We start from the raw sequence: 27,725 nt of genomic DNA, 5'->3' as shown, positions 1-27,725 counted from the left end.
CTGGAGCTTCTCTGGCAAGCTTGCACGATTTTAGCACCGTGGAGATCTGCTTGGAGATTAGACTTAACCAACAGCATTTTCTTCTGGGGGGGGGGGGGTGATGAACGTAACGAATAAGGTCAAATAACTTCAGACATTTCTGCGTTTCTGTAAACATCAATCAATCAATCATTTTATTACCATTGGGCAGACATAATAAATGAAGTATTGCTCACTTACATTCCTTAAACTTTCACAAAAGAGTTAAATGCATTCCAGATACAGGATGGTGATACGTTTGTACATTGCACGATGTAGATTGTAACATTTGACACACAAAAAAAAGAATTTTGAAATCACAGAAACAGCTACACAATTCCAAACATCTTGAAGGTGAAGTTTTACAATATATGTTTTCTGACTATTGATTGTGTGGTCTTCTTTCTTCTAAATAATTCTTTGATATCAGAATAAGATTGTGTTGCGGGGGCTGTAAAAGTGGATATGTTCGCGGTGGTTATATTTTCGCGAACTTAAAAACACCGCGAACATTTCCCATTATACTGTAAAATTCTGCATGGCAATCTCAACCGCGAACTCAAACCCACCGCTAATACTCCATTTTCTCCCTACCGCCAAATTAAATCCCCGCGAAAATGTCCCCTTTTACAGTATCAAGGGCCAAGGAGAAAATCTACCCTTGCTCACGGGGACCTGGGTTATTTCTGGCCTAAGCTCAAACCGATTACTTTACCAGCCGGCAGTCTGTCGATGACGTCTTTATCAACAGGCGCTCCATTGAACTGTTTGAAATAAGCTTTGAAGTGCAAAGGCCATGCTTGTAGTGTAAACACCTCTCCCACCAACACTTCCACCGGGCTTTCCGCTAAACGACTTTGGATTTGTTGTTCTAGCCGTGGGACTACAGAGTCGATATCAATCTCGATGACGGGATTGGGCACAGCAGTTAATCTTGTTTTAGAACTAACTTACAAATGACCAATCAGAAATCAGATACAGGAGTATGAACACCTGCATGATAGAAAAGATGACAGGGTGGGGTAGAGCAGTTAATCTTGTTTCAGACTGAACTTAAAAATGACCAATCAGCAATCAGATACAGAAGTATGCACACGTGTATAATAGAAAAAAAGCATATGTAGTCAAATTTCTAACATTCCCTTTCCACTGTCTGAGCTACCAAAAATTGACGGATCGCTCAACGTATTTCATAGACGAAGAGCGGATCTTTTAAGTACTTCAAGTGTTTTTTGCTCTTTCACATTAATCTTTAAAATCGTGAATCATATCTTACATTCTTACATCTTCTTACATCTTCCCAAGGTAGGCCCGCAGGGCCTGTCAGTTGAGAAGCCTTCTCCACTTTTCCCGGTCATGGAAGACCCCATCTTCTTCCAGTCTAGTTAGTCTGCCCAGTCTATGCTTTGTTAATATTTCTTGTATGTTGTCCTTCCATCTTTTTCTGGAATCATATACCAGTTATAAAACTAAGGGTTACAGAAATCCAAGTTTTGTCGTTGAACGGTCGCTCTGGATGCGGATGCCAGACGCCCGATCTCTATAATATCTATCTATCGTCTCTCATGATCTAACTCAGGGGGCCTGTTGCAGAATTTCACTGGGGGCATGTTGGCCCTAGAGCCGCGAACTTAGCCTGTGTTTGCCCTGGAAACAGTCTGGCATCCAGCTAGAGCTTTCCCCCAGGGATCGCCTTTGGCAAGCCTCCAGCCACCTGACTCATAGGAAATGTCGGCTTCAGAGGAAGACAGGTGAGACAATAGAGCAACTGTCTCGTCTGAAGAATTCTTGGCAAGAGCAAGACTTAAACCGATTCGACAAGGTATGGAAAAGAAAATATTGTGTTTCCGGCTATACCCCATCGACCCTAGCACAAACAATGCCGACATTGGTACTCTCATATATTGTAATCATACAGATAAACTTAGCAAATAAGTACAATGTTTACTTTGCATTCTACCATCAACTGTTCAAAGCCGTATACTGAAATGAAAAGTTGCAACTACTTGGAATTTTGTTGTAATTTTTGTCCCTTAGCTTGCCAGCGGTCGATAAAAAAAGGCTATGGTTGGCTATGGTTTTGCTAGGGTCGGTTGATATCCTGATAGGTTTAGGACAAGGCCATGTTAATTTGATTACATGGATGACATCCTCTGAAGACCCCAAAACAGATGCGAGCGTGCCAATGAATAAAAAAAAATGGCCCAAAACAAAGTTGCAGTCAGTATGAAATCTGCGTGGTCAGGAAGGTTGAACAAAACTAAACACATGGAGTATGGTATACCGAAACATAGATTCTTCATTTTTGTTCTTTCAAAACTTCTTCTTTGACTTTGGAATTGACTTTGGCATTCTATGATATTAGTATCCGTTTTCTGAAATATTTCTTTTTGCAATTTACAGCATGTATTTTCTCATTTTGCGGCTGCTTTTTACGATTCACAGTATGGTTGAAAACTATGATTATTTTGGAAATGGACGAAAATCAATGCGCGAGCGGATGGCATCTTTTTACGATTCACAGTATGGTTGAAACTATGATTATTTTGGAAATGGACGAAAATCAATGCGCGAGCGGATGGCATCCATATAATCAAATCAACATGGCCTTACGGATCAAACGTAATCTCCAAGCAGATCTAATGGTTGCGAAGGCCGTATCCAACCATTAGATCTGATTGGAGATTAGATCAAACGTGCAGATTGTGAAACTCACGAATATTACGACACCATGCATTGCTGCGTTGCGCAGATAAGTATATGTAACCGATGTTGGGACCCTTTCATCGTAGTATGCATAGTTCTCTCCACATACTGAGCCCGATACTAGGGGTAACGTTAGGTACTATATCGCAAAAGTGCACTTTTTGCTGAAATACGCACCTAGAAATATGGGACGGTCTATCTGAATTACTACAGTGAATATGAACATGTAAAAATGTTGTGATTTTTTCAATATTCCTCCCCCTGTACATACCCCGGCCCTGAAGTTTGTACCATAGCTATGTACTGAACTAGTATAAAGGTATGCTAGCAAACATAATTCATGCCTTAAAGTATTTAAGGTCAGAAGATCTGAACCCCAAATCTATTCTCCACACAGATATTGACTATTCCCAAGTCATTGCAAAAATGGACTAGTTCCATTACAACATGTACAAACTTCGAGGGGTATGTACAGGGGGTAAGAATCCAATGATTGCCCAAATTTTGTGATTTCTGTGCTTAGATAGACCATCTCCATATTTGGACTCCCCCCTCCCCCCACCATACCGAGACGTGCACATCGTGAAGATATTTGCATGGAGGAAAACACGCTGAGAGTCCTTACAAGGTGAGACATGTCACACCAAAATGCCAACATGTTGCTTGAAACCAATCACTAAAACGTGTCCAGTCGACAGGTCGTTGTAGTAAAGCAAAAACAGACAGTAGCATACACGTTACGTTAAGCCCCTGTCACACTTGTGCGTATATATACAAGCTCGCATGAGTTGCGGATTAACATGTTTTTGCTTGAGGTCAAGTTTGCAGCCTAATAAGTAATTTCTTTGGTTTGATAACTAGATTGCTCAACGGTGGGTCGAATTAGAAAACAACTTCCTCCCCGCAAAATTTACCTAGACCCAAAAAATGTTACTGCGGATTGCGGAACTCATGCGCACTTGGATATACGCACAAGTGTGACAGAGCCCTTACTGTATTGGCGCTTCAGCAGAACGTATCGTATACGGTCGTGATAGCGTACATTGTATATATAGGGCCCCGACTATAGCTTCCAAATGTTGTGTCGAAAAAGATATCGTATACAACGGACGAAATTCTGATACAACGTTGGCTTAACATCCAACAGAAAGCGTGATGAATTTTACAACAACTACAAGACAACAATTCCTGTACATGCCTGATAACACATTGCAACTGAGGTACCATGCTGGTCAAGGGTGGGATGGTGTCTAGTTATTGTTGACATTTGACCTTGCCACTTATTATCATTGATAAATATGAACAATTCACCAGTCAGGCTAATCGCCCGGAGTCCCGAATGTACACATTACGTTCTGAGCCCGTACTTATGATTGCGTTTCCATATTGAACATTTCAGAAAATCAGATATAACCGCCATTAACATTAATCCGCCAGGTTACATAAATACGCCACTTTGAAGAACAGTTGGTTTGAGGGATCTCTAGTGCAGCACCCCCCAGGTATGTACATTTTACATATACAGGAGTTCTCATTATACTGGGGGACGCTGGGTTGGAGATCTGTTTGGCCGTACCTTTTCAGGGTGGCGGAATTATGCACCTTGGTGGAATTATGTTTAGCAAACGTTATCTGTTGAGGTGTTTTCATCCTAAAGGGGTCACCCGAAGGTATTATCGGGTTCATCCCGGTTCACCGTGACTCATAAGCCCGTAATCTGTTGTTGATCACCGTGTCTGGTGCCGGTTCCGTTACAGGTGCATCTTGCGTGCGGAGGGCCGTGTTTGAAGGTATCACCTCTGTCTTTGATACCTCGACTCGCCCGGGCCATTAGTAAAGAGTGTTTTTCCCTAGAGGAACCCGTCTTATCAGGATAACATCGTTTCAACTTGAAGGTTTGAGGATGAAAGGGAATCATGGCGTGGGTCAATCGCACCATCGGCACCACTTATCATAAAATATCGATGCAAGAGATAGGGAAGGCACGCGTGGAGGGCGGATGTCATGATTTGTTAATCACGTTATCAAGGCCTCACCGTGATTGGCTCCATTGAACACATCTGTTGGGGATTCTCTCCCTCTCTTCCGGCTAGCCTACTTTGCAGACCTTCTACAGTTGGCGCCTGTTTCGTTTATTTTTTGGTGGAGCACTGATTCGCGATTTTCGACACATTGGGGCCAGATTCGTTTGATGAAGGGCGGCGAAACGATCTATCTAGCAAAAGAACCTAGCCCGATTGTTGAAAATCGCGAATCAGCGCCCCCCCCCCCAAATAAACTAGTATAAAGGTATGTATTTGTGCTACATATACTTAAGGTTTGCTATGTTACTTTAGCGATTACGGGGTCGTTTCACAAATATGAATTGGTATTTTCATTTGAGTTGAATGTGTGATAGTTGTGTGCCGATTTGTTAGAAATAGAGAGAAAGCTAGCGACCCCCCCCCCCCCAAAAAAAAAACACCCCGTCCAATAAAATGGTATGGCGACCCTGTGACGTAACAATTCAAGATGGCGGCCACCACACATGCCAACGGATCCAACAAAGGTTTTGCTACGCAAACCTGTAATAAACGCCACCAAGTAGGCCTGAAAATGAGGCTACTTTTGGCAAGCCAAGGCAACCGCAGTATGGTATAAGAAGATTAATCACACAGTGAGGGGCTGGTCAAATCACGTCGCGATGATAATAGGCCAGTGTACAAAGGTGCTACTTATACTTTTAGAATAGCCACAAGGAGGTTGAATAGCTACCGTGCACGATCTGACTACTCTCCAAGCAGAGGTTAGGCCCCGGCTGTTTTTTTACGTCTTCTTTAGGCGTTTTTATCGGGCTTTCTAGTTGGCTGGTGGACAAAAAGGGAAGAAGAAAATCTGACGAAATAGAAAGCCACCCCAAAACGCCCAAAAGACGAGTCAGAAACCAGCTAGCCTGGTCCCCGTCTCTAGGAGTCGGCTAAGGGGTGTCTTACCGGGCCCAGTCTGCTATATTGATCCGTTTTTGTCAGTCTGTCTACTTAGCTGCCATATGGAATTTCTCAGCCTGTCTACTTTAGCTGCCATAGAGAGTTCCGCCGCCACCGGAGCCTAACTTCTTCTTGAATAGATGCTGAGGATCTGACAGACTTGCAACCTTGTTCAACAAGTCTTAACATATAGTCTAGATTGTGGGGTTGACATGGTTCTAGTGAAATCGCTATCTTTATGATAAAGTATATCATTATATTATATTAAATAATTATCATATACGTTCCTTTTGATCTGGAGGAGAGAGAACAATTTACAATTTTTCATCGTCATACATCAGTTGTACTCTCCAAGCAAAAAAAGCAGAAGTTGGTGGGGAAGATTGTGACCTTTTTATCCTATGCCCTGTTTTTTGTCGGCTCTCCCCACCAACAAGATGGACACCGAGTGAGATCGTGGGGAGAGCCGACAAAAAACGGGGCATAGGATAAAAAGCTTATTCTCCAAGCAGAGGTTAGTGGAGAAGATCGTGACCTTTTTATCCTCTGACCTGTTTTTTGCCCATTTTTCGGGGCAGGATAAAAAGGTCACGATCTTCTCCACTAACCTCTGCTTGGAGAGTAAAAAAAGGTCACAATCTTCCTCCACCAACCTCTGCTTGGCGAGTACGTCAGTTGTTCATCCAAGGAATGAATGCTAACTGGCAGGTCACCACCTTAGCGAGAAATGCTACATCCTCGTCCGAATTCTAGTTGATCTATTGACACGATCCTTCAAGAGCCCGACAGTCGGACGTGGGGTTGACACACGGTCCACGAACCAACCGTCCCGGCTGACACTCGGAGAACATGCCGGCATTCATCACTAGCGTGTTACGGCGCTTATCTCACATCATCCCGTCAACGGGCGGGGGAACTCGGGCAGAATGGCCGCGAGTGACAGCCATGGACAGCGTGGCATTCGTCACCATTAGCCCGCCACTGGCCACTGCCCTTAATCTCCAAGCAGATCTCCACGGTACTAAAATCGTACAAGCTAGCCAGAGAAGCTCCAGTCAGCCAGGGGAGTCGTCAGGCACGGTTGCTATAAAAACTCCTTCTGCCAGTTGGATACGGTCTTTGCAACCGTTGGGTATGCTTGGAGACTACACTGCTCTCTCTACGAAAAAGGAAAGACAACACATGCTGCTAGAAGCTGAGAGCTTATACGAGACATACAACATTACAGAGGAAAGTAGAGACATGATGTACGGATATCACCAGTCTAGCCGGGATAAGAGAAGACCTTTCCGAGGCAATCAACAAGCAGATGTACTAAGCCTTCTCCCAGGACAATTGAGAGTACGCACAGACTTACCCTAGATGCCAGACCCCCAAACTCTAAAATATCTATAGTGTGGGGTAGATATTTCAGAGTTTGGGGGTCTGACATCCGGCCGGCTAGCACAGACTCGATGCGCTCTCCTAGAAACACTTCCAGATACACGCAAGCACAAGTCACCAAGAGTTAGACTAGTCGACTCGTAACCAAGCGTAACCCAGCACCAAGAGACCACGTCTAGTGATATAATAGACGTTAAACAAGGACAACAACAATAACCAAGATTCTGTATACGATTTTAGGATGGGATCTTCATCTGTATCCGTATAGCCTGTATAATCGCCCTTCGGCGTAACACACTAGCTTCTGTATCTGTATAGCCTGTATAACTTTAACTTTATTGCAAGTTCATGCCCGAAGGCTAATTGCAGACAAACAAGTACATGGGAATACATGGGAATCAAAAATAGTTATCTAGACTACTGTCAAAGTTCTATGTTAACTAAGGTTGACTATGGTTGGGTTTGACTTCTTTTTTGAAGGCAGTGGAAAATGAAGAGACCCACATTTTTCATCGTAAGTGGGTTTGTTGATTTTAGTAGTGATATGGATTTTTGTAAGCTATTCAAATGGTAAAAGCTAGGAGAATTAACGGAAGCTGTTTTATATAAACGGTTTCTTTCGGCCTCATATAGAGGGCATTGGCAAATGAAATGTATTTCATTTTCCACTGCGTTCATTGTACAACACTTACACATTCTCTCGTGAGCGGGCAGCTTTTTATATAATCGCCCTTCGGCGTAACACACCAGCTTCGCAGGCACGCGGCGCGTAAGCAGCTGGTTATACTACACTGGACGGCCTGACAACTAGTCTTTGCACATCTGACTGCAACCGCACTATTTAGTGAGGATTTTCCTACAGTATTTGATGACGACGAGTTCCATTCTACTATGGGTCTCGGGACACATTAGTATCAAGTGGGACTACAAAATACTGTAAAAGGTAAAATGTTCGCGGGGATTTAATTTCGCGGTAGCAACACTGAGAAAATGGAGAGTTTTCACGGTTGAAACTGCCATACGTATAGGGTTTTACTAGAAAATTGGACAAATTCGCGGCGATTTTAAGTTTGCAGAGAAGAGTTCACCGTGAAAAACTACAGCGAACATTTCCCCTATTACAGTATCTCAGATTCATAAATGTAGAATTTTAAGTTTTATGTCTTATTTTCTTACTTGACGGTAGTAAAGTCGCTGTACTTTTGTTGCGTTAAAGGAAACCTAAGCAACATTAGGGCGCAAAAATCAGATCTTTAAAGTCAATTTATTCAGTCATTTCTATACGTGATAAGTTCAAACATCACTATCACAATGTATAGCATTAGCGACGTCCATCATGCAAAAATGCGACGTCTTTGTGATGTGAGAACTCACTGAAAATCGGCACAGGGGTTTTTGTAGGCTCGCGAAATTAAGTGGATCATCGTACAGCTCGTTTTTGGACGGTTTTAGTTATGATTCCCAAAGTGTTAACGCAAGTTATTACGCAAATGTGCTAAACATTGTTAGTAATTGTCACTACCATAAAGATTTAGCATTTTTTTCATTTCCATTTTTTGGGCCCTGATATTGCTTTGGTTGCCTTTAATAAATCTTCTTCATGTCTCATTACGTGCTAGTTCACATGTACACTGCTACATAGATCCGATATTTACAACATGACGTCAATGCAAATTTCCGAGTGAACAATTGGAAAATCTGAAAATTGGTGTAAGCGCTCGGCGCTTATCATGAATTAGCTGATGGCACGCAATATCTGCCAGGACGTTTTGCTGGGAACTGCCCTAGGGAATACATGGACGTGTCTATATAGCTCAACTGGTAGCAGCCTCACAGTTGAGCTCCTGGTTCCTATTAGTTGCTAACCGCGGGGAGACCTTGTTTCAATCCTGGGTCAGGACATCTCGGTTGGGGCTACACCCTTATACGGACGTGCCTATACATGTAGATCAACTGGTAGCAGCCTCACAGTTGAGCTCCTGGTTCCAATTAGTTGCTAACTGTGGGGAGACCTTGGTTCAATCCTGGGTCAGGACATCTCGGTTGGGGCTACACCCGTCTTTCGGAAGGGACGTAAAATGGGGGTCCTGCGTTCGAGGAGGTGGCATTAAAGGAGAAGTTGAATTTATATTTTGATAGTAACTAGGTTAGTTTTATTTTGTATCTATGAACCCTATCTGTTCAACGTGTTTTGTCCTTTTATTTACCTGTACTTAGCCCAGTGTGTCAAAAATGTGCAATAAAGGTCTTCATTCATTATTAAAGGGGAAGGGCTAGCAATCACTCCCTGTGAAAATATAACCTGCTACTGAAACAGCAAGGAAAATTGCAAAACGAACGACCGATCTTTAGGGAATGTCCTCTCTCCCCCCAAGCCCCACCCCACCCCCTTTTTTCGGAGATCATTACCATACGTGACCTGTGCGCTGTGTTCCATTTCGGCTCATTCGAACGTTTGGAGCTTTTTCGCACGTGTGTGGGGCAGTACGGCTATCACGTTTCTACAGCTGTGTTTTGTTTATTTGGAACGTTTACTGAGCTCGTCTTCACACATCACGGACTCACATCAACTCCACCAGCGTAAATATGTCCTCCCAACTCCGCGTGATTTACGCTCTGTGTACCATGTTTCCGTACGCTTATCGATGACTGCTGACAGCTAAGGCAAGGGTACAAATAAACCAGGAAATTAAGCTCTATACAAGACCATTCAACCGGACCAAGCTGTCTTGACTGCATGTATATGGATGACATCCGCACACATTAATTTTGGTCCGTTTACAAAAAAGGATCACAAATTTGCGACCATACTGCAAATTGTACGAAGAAGCTGCAAAATATAAACAAATACATGCCGTGAATTGCAAAATAAATGATATCGGAAAACTGATACTAATATCATACAATGCCTCTTTTCCTAAAGACGTACTGACTTTTGACGTTACTCCTTTTGCAATATGTATTTCGAGCCCTTAACTTATCTAGAAGAAGATGTAATTGATGTTAAAGAACAAAAATATAGAATCTGCTATTAAGTTCCGTCAGCTGTATAACCTTTCTGACCACTTGGATTTCATTATAAACTGTTGTTTTTCTGCACAAACTTTTTTTTGCACGCTCGCATCAATTTTGCAATGCCCAGATGATGTCACCCGTATAATTAAATTACTATGGCCTAACTGGACAGTCTGGCAACCGAATAACTGTTCTATAACCATTCAACCATAAGGTGCACCTTGGATAGAAATATTGTCTAGTAGTAGTAGTAGTAGTACTGAACGCTATACTGCCCCTACGGCTGACTAAGCTATGGGAGAGGGTGAGTGAGTAGACTAATATGACGCTGCCATAACATATCTCTCAAAATTAATTTTCTAGTAGACAGAGCAACTCAGACCTTGTGCTGGCGGAAACGGTCTGTTCAATGATCCCTTTCTATGCTTCATTTGCATAATTTATTCGTGATGTTGAGAAGGTCGAGTGATTCCTATCATTCCAAGGGTAAAGCGTCAGCCGAGACTGTGACCTTTCTGTCTAGCCATAGAACCCGGGGCATTACAATAGACCGGGGTAATTCCGGTAGCGATATGGAAGGGTGTTAGTGTATGAGTATAGACATGATAGAGACGTTATATTACAGCAAAGCGTTGCTAAAATATCAGAATACAAGAGAAAGAGTGTTAGGATAGTAAGGCAATATTTTTCTCCAACAAAAGAAAATATAGCAACAAGAACGTTAGTGTCAAAGATCGGTTGCACGCCACACCGCACATGTGTGTGTGTGTGTATGGGGGGAGGGGGATGTTAGTGCATGAGTGTACAGTCGTTATATAATATATTACAGCTAGGCATTGTTAGAATATCAGAATACAAGAGCTAGAGTCATATAGTAAAGTAAGGCGATATCTTTCTGCAACGAAAGAAAATATAGCGACAAGAACGTTAGTATCAAAGAATGGCAGCAAGCCAGGCCATACAGGATGGGGGGGGGGGGGGGGGGGACTCAGTGCATGAGTGTGAAGTCGTTTATGTAATAGCGTTATATAACTTGCAAGGGGATCGTTGCTAAAATACTGGAATATCATGGCAAACGTGTCATGAAAGTAAGCTGCTATCTTTCTAGGTCTACTACAAAAATAGTACGGTGTAAACAATAACGTTTGTATATAGGAATGACGATGCAAAGTACACCAGATTCAAATCCATATATCATAAATAATAATGAGACAGTCGATACCACGATATGCATGGACAAAGCGAGAGAAAAACAGATGCGGCCGCCTGTTGATATTTGAACGTCACCGCTAGTAATGAAAGACAGCAAGCCTGCCATGGCAGAGAAACTCTAGCATCTGATAGCCGTCTTGTGCTACAGAGAAATTACTCTCCCCGTAATCGTAAACACATGCGGCGGAATTTCTAAGGGATGACGTCTGCTAGGCTAGGCGGTCGATAGGGAGGGCGGGGGTACTAGATCCTAGATACACGCGGAATTCACAAAGTATAAGAAAATGTGGATTACGTAACGTTACATAACTGTGAGCAGAAAAATATTAGTCTCTATACCAGACTAACTACGCCGGCTAAAGGGAGAATATTTGCCAGGGTTTCACTTGTAGGCTCCAGATTGGACCCTTTCTCCGTAGCCGACTCCCTTAGCATACTATTCACTCTATTTGGTCAATTCCTACTATTTTCCCAACCATCCGCGGGGCCTGGTAGAGGCTAGAAAAATAGGAGCAAAGAATGGCCTATTCTGTAATATGAATGGTATTTAATATACGTTCCTATTTGTGATGAATTACCCGATAGGGAAAAAACATACGCTTCAATATGATGGCGGTAATTTACAACCACAAATATCGCAGAGATGGGAGGAGTTGCCGTCATGGTACATGGTTGTAATTACAAATCTCTCACACTTACTCCCGAGAGGGGCAATGACCCCAATCAGTTCCTCAACACAATCTACAACCAAAACGGGTGATAACGTTACGAAGATACTAGCTGAGGATATCGGAATTTTTTCCTGACAAAGAGCACTCGTCAGGCACAAAATACGCTGTCCCCGATGTCTAGTGTTGCGGATATCTACGACAGGATAGATTTTCAGTTCGATAAAATTTCACGAGATCATTAATTATGGCGAACAACAATATCCTTTTTGGTAACTGAACCCTCGACTGCTGGGGAGAGAAATGGGCCATTTTTCATGTGATGAGCATGTGGTTTCTAGGAAGTGACTGGTTTGATTTTCACAGACGTATTCTACATGTACCTCTAGGGTGCCTCACCACATCATCAAAACAACGAGTCTGTAAAATCAGGCCGGTGTCGCGGTGGAACTTCAGGCCTTGAAAATTATGCACGCTCTGTCGATAAATGAAGATTAAGGATCGCCACGGGGGGAAAGCTTGATAATGGTTTATCGGACCCCGTCTCGTCAGGACATATGGTTTAATTTCTCGACAAGCTGAAACCTCACTGCTATGTTTTCTCGTCGCCATCTGAAAAATATCTCTACTACTAGTGAAAAACAAACGGTGGATACGGGGTGTTGCGTGCATGTAGGGTTTAGTAAATAAACCATCTTACCGCAGTCATGGTTTCCGAATGTCTCTATGCGACATTTGAAGAGGGCAAGTTCAGAGCCATCGCAGCCCATCTCGTCAAGAAGAATGGGTCCGGTACCGCTACCGAAGCGGCGAAACTCCCCTCCCCCGCGGTACCCCAGTTGACGGCAGGCGACCGCCGTATCCCGGCTATCCCACCCGTCGTCGCATACGGTTCCCCATGTATCATTGGCATCTTGCAACTCTAACCGGCCTTCGTTTAACGTTCTCCCCTCCACAAGCCTGATCCCAAGACCAAGCCGACTCGATAAATTCCACGTTCCACCGTCGTCCAACCGGGTAAAGGTTATCCTCTGATCGTCTCGGCCCTGTGCTTTCAGCGCGCCGGCAACAAACAAGCCCACTCCGGGGGCAAAACGTACGGTAACTCCCGGTTCCACGGTCAAGACAGAACCGCTGGGAACGTGGATATCCTCCGTTGCTTCGTACGGGCTTCCCGCTAGCGTCAGTACCCGAGATCCCGGCAAGTGCCCCCCTAGTTCCGTCTGGCACAGGCAGCTTCTCAACCACACCAGGGCAAAACTCCATCGCCACAGCGCGAGTAATGATGTCCTGCTGTAGAAGACCGTAGCCATGATCATACTGCGTCCATAGCTGAGAATGCGAACAGACTCCTGCCAGCGTGCCGCTGTAGGAATGATCGGTAATAGCCGTGTGCACGGCGAGAGAGAGAGAGCACTTTCCCTAGCTGGCTTCCCTCAAGCTATGACGCATCCCTCTTCCAGCAATCACGATCGATGAGCCAACCAATTCATCGAGAATGTCTCCCAAACATCCATTAAATGGTCAATTTTAATAAAGGCATGCTAGATCTGAGGCAAGTTACGACTGCGGTCCATGTTAGCCCTTGCCTGGGACTGATGTTGATAACACCGCAGCACACTGCACAGCCAGTCGGTAGATACTATTTATGGAGGAGCGTACAAAATTAACGCATACAAGGGATTAGGTTTCACAGAGACATCGGAAGACGTGTGGTATTCCAGTCTACCATGTCAAGAGGGCAGACCTTCGACCTAGAACCCTACAAACCGCACACTGTTTTTAATATATATCCTCTGTTGGGTTATAGGAAAAACATCACCGTAGGTCTGTGCGTCTTGTAGCGTGCGTAAATGTTTAACGAAGCTGCGTGGGGCATTAATGTTTTAACGGGCGATGCAAAGCAGCGAGCACACTTGCGCACTCGTATCATCCCTAAGAGTGATCGGACCCCAGTGTTGCCATGTGCTCTCAGCTGTACAATCCCACCGGTTCACTCGCAATCCGCCGATCGCCCCCGAAGCTCCACAGGAAAACAACAAAAAGAACTCGTAGACAAACGCTTCCTGAGAAATTCCCTTGGCTGAAATCCAGTGTTTGTCTCATAAGAGAGACATAAGTTTGGTGACCCGGGTCGTGTCAGTGGGGGCCCGCCCACACATACACATGCAGCACGCCAATCCAACTGGGCTGTCTCTCTCTCCGGCCAGACGTATGTCAGTTTATACGTGTCACAGCATGGCCAGGAAAAAAACGCGGGAACTTTGGAAATTTTGCGGTCTTTTGGGGATGACCCCGCTAAAGCAAATAAAAGTAAAGCAGTCATTAGCCAGTGGTAGTGCGGCTTCGCCACGGCTCGCGTTTTTGGCCAAGCACACCGGGTCACCCCTACTCTTCTCGATAAGTGTGTTGGGCTCTTTTACGTACAGAGGTTTGACGCTTGAGGCTTTATTACGCCCAAAGCTCCCTCATACACGGGGCCGTCGGCTTTACGTCACCATCCGAAATGACTAAACTACCACCATAAACTATATGATATAAAGTTCATTTTCTAACCCTCTGCTATAATATCATAAATATATGAATGAGTACGGTTTACTGTACCTTCTCATCGATCTTGCGTCAAACGTTAGGCCACGTTGATTTGATTATTTGGATGACATCCGCAGGCGCGTCAATTTTCGTCCGTTTCCCCCCACAAAAGAAGTTTGCGACTATACTGTGCAAGTCTGAATCGTACCAACTTCCAAGGAGGTTTAATCTAGATTTAACCTCGATCCTTGATCGTACAAAGAAATGAGCAAACATATGCCGTACATTGAAAAAAAAAAGGCTCGGAAAACGGATACTAATGTCTATGCCTCTTTTTCTACCGTATCAAAAACAAACTGATTCTATCACAAAATGTGTATCGAGCCCTGCACATAATGCATGCGTTTCGGCGGCCCCCAGCGAAGTTTTCAAAAGTCTTCCAAGAAAATGTGAAAGACCAAATAGAGAGAATTTATTGTTTGGTGTACCATGTTCTGTCATTTCTAAAACCTTCTAGACCCACGTGTGACCGCTTAGATTTCATAATGAAGGCAACTTCTTTTTGACCCAACTTTTATCTTTTTGGCACGCACACACGCAATCATCAATTTTGCAGCGCCCATAAGATGTCATCCATATAATCAAATTAGTAAGGCCTAACACAGGGACACACTGACGTCGGTGTACGATGAAGGTCAGTATCAATCGATGAGACGAGCAATCCAATTGGATCACACAAAGGCACCGTAGCTTTGTAGCGTGTCATTAGGATCACGTACATATCTTCTCATACAGCCTGAAATGGTCAAGGGACGTAACGTTATATGGATCAAAATGGCACACTGATACTGTAAATGCAGAAATGTTCGCGGTAGTTTTATGTTCGCATTTTTCGCGGTGAACTCTTTAACCGCGAACTTAAAACCGCGGAAAGTGTTTCCTTTGTGTGACCATAGCGCTAATATTGTTTCAAACGCGACCTTAAAACCACCGCGAACACTCCATTTTCTCTCTGCCGCGAAATTAAACTCCCGCGAACATATCTGCATGCTTTGACAGTATTTTTTACAGTATTCAAGAGACGTAACGTTATATGGATCAAAATGGCACACTGATACTGTAAATGAAGAAATGTTCGCTGTTGTCTTATGTTCGCGTTTTTCGCGGTGAACTCTTAACCGCGAACTGAAAACCGCGAAAAGTGTTTCCTTTATGTGACTATAGCGCTATAATTGTTTCAAACGCGACCTTAAAACCACCGCGAACACTCCATTTTCTTACTCTCCAAGCAGAGGAGGGGTTCCGGCTGGTTTTTGACGTGTTTTAGGCGTTTTTGTCGGGCGTTCTACTTTGTAATTTTTGTGTGTACCTTCAAACCCCACAAAGCCCGACAAAAACGCATAAAAACACGTCAAAAACCAGCCGGAACCCCTCCTCTGCTCGGAGAGTACCATTTTCTCTCTACCGCGAAATTAAACTCCTGCGAACATTTCTGCATTTACAGTAATATTCTATATCGCAGGTTAAGTTTGTGGAAATTGATCGATATTCTGCGTGTAAGGTGACTCCTCTGAGGTTGTTATGTATCCGTGTGATATAGCTGATGCTGGATTCTACGAAGGTTATGATCAATCATATAGAGACATGATATGGCTGTGAATGCTTACACACACACATCTCGTGATGCATATTCAGGCGTTGTAAAATGTCTTTTTGACTTTGGCTCAGTCCAGAAAACGGATTAGAGTCACACAAGGACATGGTACTGTAAATGCATTTAAGTTCGCGTGGGTTTTATTTCGCGCTAAGGTGAAAATGGAGTGTTTGCGGTGGTATTAAGTTTGCGGAAGCGCTATAGTCAGATACTGCTACAGTCTTGGACAAAATGTTCGCGGTGGTTATATAAGTTCGCGGTGAAACGGTCGAAAAACGCGAACATAAAACCACCGCGAAAATGTCTGCATTTACAGTAAGCCAATGACAGCAACTTTTTTATTGCATTGATAATCGCAGGATAACCTGATGCCTAGTAATCCTAGTGCAGCTTATGTATGTGTATGTAAAAAGCTTAGTCCTAAAAGATTTCACGACTTTGCGAAGGAGAAAAAACGTATTGTATGACAACCTCCATGACCATTCAGAAAATTCTCATCTACCATTTGGTGAACACAGCAACACATTTTTAAAACATCACACGCAGTTTCCCGCTGAAGGTATTCTCTGTGCACGCTGACCTTTATCACTACCTCGTGACCACTTCAACCACTGATTGTCGATCGTGATTTCATTCAACGTGACCATAAAAGGGCAAGTATCGGTGATGATATGCCGTTAAGCTTCCGTATCAACGTGATCTTCCTAATGTAATTTTCACAAATTGACTCAAAAGGAGGACAACGGTGCTGTTTTGACTGCGGACAGAACTTACAGATTTAAAGGAAACCCAAGCAATATTCGGGACCGAAAATCAGATTTTGAAAGCCAATTTATTTAGTCATTTCTATACACGATTAGATCTAACAACACTATCACAATGTATAGCGACGTCTATGATGCAAAAACAGAACGTCGTTGTGATGTGAGAACTCACTGAAAATCATCGCCGGAGTTTCTGTAGGCTCGCTAAGGGGATCATCGTACGGCACATTTTGTACGGTTTTAAAATGCTCAAAGTATGAAGTTATATGTGATAAACAGTGTTAGTAAATGTCACTACCATAAAGATTTTAGCATCTTTTTATGTCCATTTTTTTGGCCCTAATATGCTTTGGTTGCCTTTAAGAGGAAACGTGATGAAATTTAAACACATCTATAGGCTACATATTCTTCCCACGGCACAGATGCTATTTTAATGATTTTGAGCGCCTATACATTAGCAACATACACCTGATTGTGGATTATGATATGTCCCTGCGCCAGAATTGAAACCATATGCACCCTGTCAAAGAGTGGTGTTTAGGAAAGGTGCCATCCCCATTATAACAATTGGAAAGCACGATATCGAAAAGGTCATTTGATTACGCACATAGAGGTAGACGTGGGTCGAATCTCATCTGGAATGTTTTTCGCCCACTGAATCTTCCTTGTCAAAACTTTACATCCATCTTGGGAAAGGGCTTTATGAACGTGCCGCCTGGTAGTAAGTACCGAGATGGAACCGATTATAGAACCTACCCAGCGCAAACACACATACTTTATACAATTATGGACGCCTACGCTTTTTCACCTAAAGCAAAGGTTATCCTCACCAATTGTCAACGAGTTCACGATCAATGCGGGATGTATTTTCTGGAATAACAAATATACATACTCTGCTTTTAACCATGATTCTACATTATTTCCTTTGAAAATAATACATTATCTCTGTAAATGCAGAAATGTTCGCGGGGATTTAATTTCGCGATAGGGAGAAAATGAAGTGTTCGCGGTGGGTTTGAGTTCGCGTTTGATTGAAACAATAGTAGCACTACAGTTACACAATGGGACGGCTTTTCGTGGTGGTTTAAGTTCGCGGTAAAGCCTTCACCGCGAATATTAAGCCGCCGCGAACATTCCTGCATTTACAACTGACGCAATCTCTCTAAGCAATCCAATTACCATAATAGACCGATCCCATAGCCGTGCACACCTGCGTGAAAACATAGAACTGCAAAATAAAAACATCGCAGAATGCATTACTCCCATTGGTCGAACCGATAATTGCCAATCTCTCATTGGTTGAACTGCTAATAGTGATGGACAGTTAGGATCAGTCTATTGCACAGCATGTTATAAAAACAACCGACGTACTGCCTATCATTGTAAGACACCTGACGACTCGTTCTTCGGTGATTACAGAATTACGACTAGCGCTGGCTTAAAAGCATTCTTGAACGACACTGTTATGCTCTCGGTGAGTAATGGGCGCTGGTACCCAGGTCAAACTAGCTGATGACAATTTGTTAAGTACAATGTTTAAAGCGCTTCCCGTCCACAACATTAAAAGAAAAAAATATCAATTACAATTGTATGGGATGTGAATTGCTGGTATAATTCATTCTCAATATGAAGAAATAGAGGTAATATGACCCCTAAATATATAATATCTTTTTCCACACTTCTTTAACTATCATCGATGTGTTGGCAGTTCCCAAGGTGATGTTACCAAAACTGTGGTAAGCATACCCTTCTCGGGACAGGGCCAGACAGTCCCATAGCTGCCTTGTTTGTTTTGAAAGCACAACTCGCAAAGTTGGTAGTCATGGTCTTAGGAAGTTCAAGACACGCCTCAGTTGCTGTTTAAACTCAGAGGTGTCTGGTGAAATTAATATACCCTAAGGCCTAAGGCACAGGAACAGACTTGGAGGGAATGGACGCAGAAAACAATGAATGACGTTCGTCTGGTAACGTTACTAGCACTGCAGTCAACAGTTTGGCTAGCCTGGATGCCAGACTGTTTCCAGGGCCTACACAGGCCAGCCCCTTTGTCATTCTACCAGGCTCCGCGGATGGCTGGAAAAATAGTAGAAATTGGCCAAAAAGAGTGAATAGTATGCTAAGGGAGTCGGCCACGGAGAGAGGGTCCAACATGCCATCCATGCGGCAATCTGTACCCCTATAGCAAACTAACTCCTCTTTCATATTTTTTCTGTCTATTTGGCCAATTTCTACTCTTTCCAGCCGCATCTGGAGCCTGGTAGAGGCTCCCCCTTTGCTCTATGGCCAACATGCCCCAAAGGAAAATTATACAACAGGCCCCCTGAGCTAGAGAGGGTGAAAACATTAGTAGGGGGTCATGTGGCTTTCCCATCGGAAGGGGGTTTCGTCTGGGTCTGGCATCCAGGCTACAGTTTGCCCTTAAAGATATATTTTGTGGTACAGTTTCATTCCCTGAGTTATCATCTCATGGGAGAAAATGTAGCGTCCATCATAATCAATGTCCCAGATAAAATCACACAAAGCTTTCATCCACTTACGTATGCACTTAATTGCTCGTTATTGATTGGGGCTAATCTAGGACAAGATAGCAATAAAAATACAGAAGGGGAATGTCTAATGATTCTAACTAAATTACTCACATTTATGGAATATGAATATGACTGAGAGGCATTTCAAAATTGTCATCTTGTCCCATATTTTGTTTTACCTAGAACTGCCCTTACTTCATCAAAATTCTTAGCTTTAAAATTTTGTCAGTAAAAATATACTTATTCTCTGAAACATCACGTCAAACTCTCTCTGATATGCACCCTTGATAAATGTCAGTCACTTTTAACTTCTGCCTGTTTCTAAAAGCTGATATACTTAATAGCTTCTGTGACCTTTACATATAACTGCCTTTGACGGTGGTTTGTTATTGCGTTGCTATGGTTCCGTTATGGGCGACTATGGTTTGTTTTTCCACGAGTTTCCTGAACATGCCGGAGGGAATGTCCATGAGGGAATGGTAGCTGCCCTGCTCCACAATAGCCCCCTTGTGAAGAACAGCAATGGTGTCAGCGTTCTTGATGGTAGACAGCCTGTGTGCGATCGTTATAACTGTCCTGCCAATCATGAGCCTCTCCAGGGCCTCTTGCACCAGGGATTCGCTCTCTGCATCAAGAGCGCTGGTGGAAAAGAGAATTAGCCAGCTGTCAATCACCTTGGGCCTAGGAAAATCAATGTTGTGTTTTCGACTACAGTCCTAAAAAAAATTAGGGTAGGAAGGCAGGGTTTTCTTTAAAATTTTTTTGATCTTACATTTGAAATTACAGGTTTGCGTAGCAAAACCTTTGCTGGTTTCGTCGGCATGTGTGGTGGCCGCCATCTTAATTTTGTGACGTGGCAGGGTAGCCATACCATTTCATTGAGAGGGGTGTTTTATGGGCCGCTAGCGTTTTCTCTATTTTTAACAAATCGGCACACAACTATCACACATTCAACTCAAATAAAAAGAAAAATTCAATACCGATTCATATCTATAAAAAGACCCCGTAATCGCTAAACTAACATAGCAAACCTGAAGTATATGTAGCACAAATACTTAACTCTAGTCTTTTTTTTAAATTTTATCTTATATTCGAAATTTCCACCTAAGGCCACACCAGTTTATTTTCTTGGTTAACAAAATTAAAAAAAAAAAATTAAACAAAATGCTAGATTGGAAAAACAACATGAAAACAGAATCTCAGAGGAGTGTTTTTACTTTCAAATTGGTGCACACAGTACATGTATCAGGGAGTGAACAGGGTCAGGTGCAAGTTTTCACCCCAGCCTTCTGTTTTCATAATTTTTTTGGTTGCTAAAATCAAAATTAAAAATCTGTTAACCAAGAAATAAAATTGGTGCGGCCTAAGTGATCCAATAAGTACAGTTTAACAATATACAACTGAAAAGTATCGGGACACTGGTATTTTATATTTCAATTAGGCGACAGCATGTAAATTTGATGGAAATTATTGAAATTATTCAAACAGCAATCAAATTGGCATCCTGAAACATTCAGTGACATTTCAGTTAACCTCTAGATGGTCTAATATCAGTGCATGTGTCTTAAAGGTCCCTCAGGCCAAACTTAGGGTATAGATTTCTTAAGGTTCGTCATAAGTGGAACGCAATTGCTAGAAACAGTACAAGATCACGCTAAGGGTAGCCTGGATGCCAGACACCCAATCTCTAAAATATCTATCGTGTCTTTTTTATTTAAAATATTTTAGAGATTGGGGGTTTGGCATCCAGGCTAGCTAATTAAAAATTACGTATACATTGTATACGAAAGATTTTGTAAGTATTGCAGTATAAATGCCGTGGAAGACAAAATACACTTTATTTCAAACTGTTCATTTCATGATAATGCACGAAATGAGTTGTCTATTCAGACAACTAAAATCTATCCGAATTTCTCTAAGCTTACAGACAAAGGAAAGACTAAAATCCTTCTTTAACTACCAAAAACCCATAAATTATAGAAAAGATGGGACATTACGTCTTCCATTGCTTACAAAAGAGAAGTCAAATCCTTCACTAGTTATAGACAAATACCTTTGTATAATAGCCGCTTGTATACCTATTTTGTACCCTGTTCTTTTATGTATGTTATTTGCAATTAGCCTTCGGGCAGGAATTTGCAATTAACTTATTTTTAATAAAAGGGATTGAGGCATACATACCTGGTAGCTTCATCTAGCAGGAGGATCTTGGGATCCTGTGGGGTTAGATAAGATAGGGCATCAATTCCTGGCTGTGTCAGACAGTAGGTGAGTAATGGTTATGGAATCCATCAATAACCAGGCTTTGCCATGCCATTTCAGGCAGCATGAGGTAAATAGACCACCATCATGCATAAAGATGGCTTATATATATGTCTTAGAAATGTCAAGGAGGTTATGTTAAGCAGACATATGATATTTCTTAATAAATGCCAGTGCAAAGGACATAATATCTTAGTGCAAAGGAAATATATCTTAAACCAAGGACATTATATAATCCTTGCTAAAACACATGGTCTAAAAAGAACATTTTGCTAATTGGCAATAGATATTTTGTATACATCTTTTCTTCACATGTACATGTATGGTTGGGTTCCCATTTAGAGACCAGCCATTACTAAGAGCAATAGGTACTTTTAAAGCTGTATGGAGTTTTTCTCAAAGCATCCTGAGGTACATTTTCAAAACAATCGAAAAGAGAACATGCAAGCACTCCCAAAAAAGACATTGCAAAGACATTAAATATAACCTAAAAAGGACATTCTTGAATTATGTCTCTAGAAATACCCAGAAAAAGAACATTTTCAAAAATGTATTGATGCAACCTTCCCCATTCTCAGACATTTTCAGCTCTACTAGTGGCACACACACATGCAGTGAATCAAAATCCAATTACATGTAAGTACCTCTCTATAGATTGTAGCAAACCTGCATGATGTCTAATTCAGAAATCCAACAAAAGGCCGTTCAAAGGGAACAGCTGCGCATTAACTACTGTGTTCTTTCTGCGAATACATTTTGATTTTTCAGCATTGATTTTATTACAGTTGTACACTCTTTAGCCAACGCTGTCACTTTTACGAGGGGTGATCAATAAGTCCTCGGCCTCACCCAGAAATAAGGTGTGCATCTCATATTTCGGGGCATGATTATGTACTGTAAATGCATTTAAGTTTGCGTGGTTTTTATTTCGCGCTAAGGCAAAAATGAGGTGTTCGCGGTGGTTTTAAGTTTGCGGCAGTGCTTTAGTCACATACTGCTACAGTATTGGACAAAAATGTTCACGGTAGTTTTAAGTTTGCGGTGAAACGGTCGCTGCAAAAACCGCAAACATAAAACCACCGCAAAAATTCCTGCATTTACAGTAGTATGACATCTTTTAGCAATATCCATCAAACTTCAGATTATTGTGGCCAATAGTTTTTAGTCAACGTCCATTTGAAAACTAGTGACGAGAAAAACAAGGGTGCTCTTTGATCAGAGCTGTGTGGGTCGAGTTCCTCATGCCATGAATCGGCATAAAATCTTGGAAGACATTGTAGAAATGTTTGATGAAGATGTCCTTCTTATTTCAACTAAAAAGAAGTGCATATCTTACTTTCAGCAGAGCAACTTGACCCGCACACCTCAGGTCACAGCTCAATTATCCATGTTTTTATCCTTCTACCTCACCTAACGTTACTGAGTGAAGTCTGCTAAGTAATGATTTGAATTTTGGTAGACATTCATAAAAGACTTTATACTTTGGAATTATTCACCAAAATTTTAGTTGTGCACCTTATTTCTGTGTGAGGCCGAGGACTTATTGGTCACCCCTCGTATTTCTCTCTTTCTCCAATAAGACATCTAATTGCACTGGATCCACACCGATACTAGCCACCTGTGGTTCATTACACAATAGCCATTAGCTTTTACCACTGACAGCAAATATTGCTCACTCATGGAAGATTTGGACTCACCTTTATCAGTGCCCTCGCAATTGCAATTCTTTGTCTCTGGCCACCTGTAATATGTAAAAAATCTGAATAGGTTTGTCTACAATATTTAATAATACACAGAAAGACAATATATCCCAAATAATCCATCATATTAGTCATAGGTGATGAAGACAGCAATCTAGAATATAAAACAGGTGGATGTATTTAAGGTATACTAGTAGTAGTAAAGCAAATGTTCTTTTGCATATCAGGGCTCGAAACACCCCCGAAATTGGAGCGGTGCACCTAATTTTTGACTGTGTAGATTATTATTACAGTAAATATACTTGTACTCTATAGTATAGGGTAACAGTTCTCTTGTACACTAGCATACAGAATGGTCTTGAAATGTAAGTATCAGAAAAAGCAATATAACCTTTTGTTGTAAATTATTTCATGTATTACTTGGTTGAAATGTGAAATCTGGATAGAATTACAGATTGAAGTTCTTAAGAGAGGCGATAGCGTCAAACTGATGTTTTGCTGACATTTAACTTTATTTTATGTGGTGCACCCAACATTTTTTCTGTGCACCTAATTTTTTTGGCTAGGTGCACCAGTTTCCGAAAAAGAATTTCGAGCCCTGCATATAGAAAATTTAATGTACAACCAAGAAGTCAGTTGCATTTTCCTGGTGTTTTATAAGATGTTGTACAGTGTACGCAATTAGCTGCCATGTAACACTTGTTATTAATAAACCATTCATTCATTTATACATTCAGTTTATGCATATCTTCTAGGGGGGCAGTGGATGTTGGGCGGACCGCTACAAGCTAGCACGATTCAATCAAGCTAAACAATGTAGTAGGCTCTACCAGCCTCTGTGGGTCGCTGGGAAAAGAGTAGAAATTGGCCGAATAGAGTCAATCATATGAAGGGAGTCGGCTACGGAGATAAGGTCCATTGCGGATGGAAATGTTATCCTCCATGGCCAAAGTCCCCCGGCAAATGTTCTCTCTATAGTCGACGCTATTAGTCTGGTAGAAACTACACATGTAGTGACCTGTAGGTACAACAGCCCTACGCCAGCTGTCTCAATTTGCCCTCAATACCTGTCCATCGATGACAGATTGCAAACTAAAATGTTCAAAGGACCAAAGGCAACAACCTTGAACTCAAGAGAGCTTTCCAGCCAAAACAACTCTGGAATAAATGATATCTCTTCAGGAGTAACAGTGGTAGCCTCTAGAGAGATACTGTAATTCACTTTATTTTCACGGTAGCAAAATTTCACGGCGTGAGGAAAATGGACACCTTCACTGAACTTTAACTTCACAGTGGCGGCAAGAATTTACAGAATGGATGTGTCAAGGAATCAGAAACAGTTTTTTCAGGGTGATGATAAGTTCAGGGTACAGAGGTGACCGTGAAAACAGTGAACTTAAAGTTACAGTGAAAGAAACGAGAATTACAGTACCTAATTGACAGGTTGGCCTGTAGATCCCCGAGGAGTCTGATTTTTATTGGCGGGAATGTAAAGCCTTTCTGGCTGGTGCACACAGAACCTCATTACTCCTTTACCCTGTGCCTTGCACGCAGCCCAACAGACCTGTCAGACCCAATAACATTGATGCTACGTTATACAATAGCATAAGGCAGATGACATCACAGTAAAACTAATGGCAATTAAGCATTTTCTCCACTGCATTCTGTCTATTTTTAGTCACACTCAGGGAATTGGCAGATTCACAATCTGCCTGTCTTCAAACCTTATTTGATTTAGTGAAAGAAATTCAAGGAAGAAAAAAAGCAAATCAAATTGCTGTGTTTTATGTCTGTACAAATTGCATGAGGTTTATATATATAGTGCAATGTCTGTTCATCTTTGCTCTTCAAAAGCCACCTGTCTTCAACTGTTAATTGACTTATTGAAAGAAATTCAAGGAGGAAAAGAAAGCAATGAATTTTACTGTCTATCTGATTATCTGATACTGTGTATCTGTGCTCTTGGGGCAGCTCAACAGGGAAATATTTATTACAGACATGCAGAGATTGGTCATTGCATTAATCCTATCAGTGTCAGCGGCCAATCAAAACTCCTCATTTCTAATCTACCTTGACACTAGTAGGTCTGTTCATATGTGGTCTTGGGATAGCTCAGCAGGGAAGTCTGGGAAGTCACACAGAAGTCGGTCATCCTATTAATCCTATCAGTGTCAGCGGCCAATCATAACTCTTCATTATAATCTACCAGGAGTCCCTGACAGTAGTAGGGGTAAGGTCAACATTAGGGGTGGGTACCGGTACCGTGTACCGGTACAAAACCGGTATTTCTTAATGGACCGGTCCAAAAAAACCGGTCCGTATAAAAAATCAGTGGACCGGCCTATGGACCGATTAGAAAATTCATAGTACCAGGCGGCCACATAACTGGTCTAAGAAAATACAAAACAGCAGATTTAACTTCGTTTTCGAAGACGTTAGCTGTGAATCATACCTAGAAACACTTAAAGGATTAGTAAACAGACGGCGAGAAGAGTATAATTATAATTTTGAGACAAAGTGCAAACCTAAGAAATTATATCGTTCCAGACATGACGTTTGGAGACTTTTGCGTGTGTCTCGCTCTCCAAAATATGATGTACTGCGACACTGCTATAAACAGGTACAGGTCCGGACCTGTACCTGACCCTCTGGACCTGGACCTGGACCGGACCTGAATTGTTTGTACTGGTACCCACCCCTAGTCAACATCATGCATAACCTTTTCCTTCTGGACTTTGTCAATGTCTTCTAATAGTCATGGAGGGGAGAGATCTAGACTTTTGAGACTGATTGAGGCTAAGACTACGCTATTATCAGATCATCTGTCTACCCAGACTGTCCATTTCCCTAGGATTGACCGACCTCATTCTCCGAGGACCATGACTCCACTTTCATAGACCTAGCCAGAATCAATTCCCCCTTCCTACAATTAGATGAAGCAAAGCAATCTCATGGAGCCATTTGACTAATCTGAAGTAGTGGGGCAAGCAATCTAAAGCTTCCTCTAAATTGTGAATTCGATGAGGCTTGAAAACTGGAAATATTGTAGCTTAGTTGCTGTAGTCTTTATGAAATTGACATTTAATGCCACTGTTTACCACATTTGTGTGCAGATTTGTTATCAAAAGTGCTCAAAAGCGGCACAAAATAACTTACTATGTGTAGGAATCTCTAAAAAGAGTTTTTTAATTCAAATTTCAAGCCTCATAAAATGTTCTGGATGCCTTTAACTAAACATATATAATAATTATATGAAGTGCATACAAGTTGCAGTTTTTATCTAACACAGGGGTGCAGACAAGGACTGTGCACTTGCACTTATAATACATGTACATGGCAACAAACGATTTAGAAATTTACTGAATTTTGGAGCTAGGGGTAAAACTGATTTTGCATCTTGATGGGAAAAATAATTGCATCATACTAAATCTGTGTAAATGCAATTCATGATATTTAATGTGTACAGGATACATAAATATATACGACATGTAAATGCTGTGATAGGTATTTAAGTGCATTCTGATGGGAAAAAATCAATCATTATATCATTCTTAATTTTAGTGAATGCAATTCATGAGTATTTCATGAGTAAATGATACATATATGATGTGTGAATGCCGTTATAGGCATATAAGTGATTTCTGCAGATTCTGTGAATGTTCATACTGAAGTTAAGTGTTGATTGACCGAAATTACTAATAATTACGGATTTAGATCTTGTTAATTGCATTGGTTTTCAAAATTTACTTTTCTGTCTACCCACTATAATTTGTGGTAATATACTCAATGGTTATCATTGTTCATTTAATTTGTATAATTTGGTTATATGATGCAATTTTATTTCATTTGTATTGTTTACGGTAAAATGAATTGGTTTTCAAGATTTCGTTTTATATTCGCACTATAATTTGTTACTATTACTTAATCCATAATATACTATTATCAGTGTTCATCTAATAATTTGCTTGTACAATTGAATTCTATTTCACTTGCTTGTATCATTCATAACCTCCTAAGTTTTAATGTTGTTTACTTGTTAAAGGCTCCCTTGAAATCAGCCCAACTTAGCTGAAGGGACTTATAATTATTAGTCTATCAATATGTATCCCAGATTGATGAATAGATAAATAAACAAACAATCCTCATACATTCATGAAATATCTCATAATAATGATCCAAAGTCCTTACACAATTACATACACAGACAGACAGACACACCAAATACAATACCTTCATTTTTCATGGAGGTAACAAACTCTTTTGAGTGGATCAAAATATTACGGTCTAAATGGGGTAGGGAATTTCCCAAGCAGCCTT

The 27,725-nt window shown here is 41.6% G+C and overlaps 2 protein-coding genes across 2 annotated transcripts in view; both read right to left on the bottom strand.

The window, feature by feature from the left end:
• LOC136434132 (protein bark beetle-like) overlaps positions 1-13,834 on the bottom strand; it is a 45,158-nt gene extending 31,324 nt beyond the window's left edge. The window contains exon 1 of the mRNA XM_066426896.1: positions 12,669-13,834. Coding sequence (XP_066282993.1) covers positions 12,669-13,287 — 619 coding nt within the window. The 5' untranslated portion in view covers positions 13,288-13,834. The remainder of the gene's footprint in view (positions 1-12,668) is intronic.
• Positions 13,835-16,967: 3,133 nt separating this feature from the next.
• LOC136432339 (ATP-binding cassette sub-family B member 10, mitochondrial-like) overlaps positions 16,968-27,725 on the bottom strand; it is a 28,059-nt gene continuing 17,301 nt past the window's right edge. Inside the window, exons 11-13 of the mRNA XM_066423530.1 lie at positions 23,406-23,449; positions 21,628-21,662; positions 16,968-20,085 (exon numbers count right to left, since the gene is read on the bottom strand). Coding sequence (XP_066279627.1) covers positions 19,833-20,085; positions 21,628-21,662; positions 23,406-23,449 — 332 coding nt within the window. The 3' untranslated portion in view covers positions 16,968-19,832. The remainder of the gene's footprint in view (positions 20,086-21,627; positions 21,663-23,405; positions 23,450-27,725) is intronic.

This window comes from Branchiostoma lanceolatum, chromosome 4, assembly GCF_035083965.1.
Source record: "Branchiostoma lanceolatum isolate klBraLanc5 chromosome 4, klBraLanc5.hap2, whole genome shotgun sequence".
Taxonomy (NCBI): Eukaryota; Metazoa; Chordata; class Leptocardii; order Amphioxiformes; family Branchiostomatidae; genus Branchiostoma; species Branchiostoma lanceolatum.
This window is presented reverse-complemented; position numbering and strand designations above follow the sequence as displayed.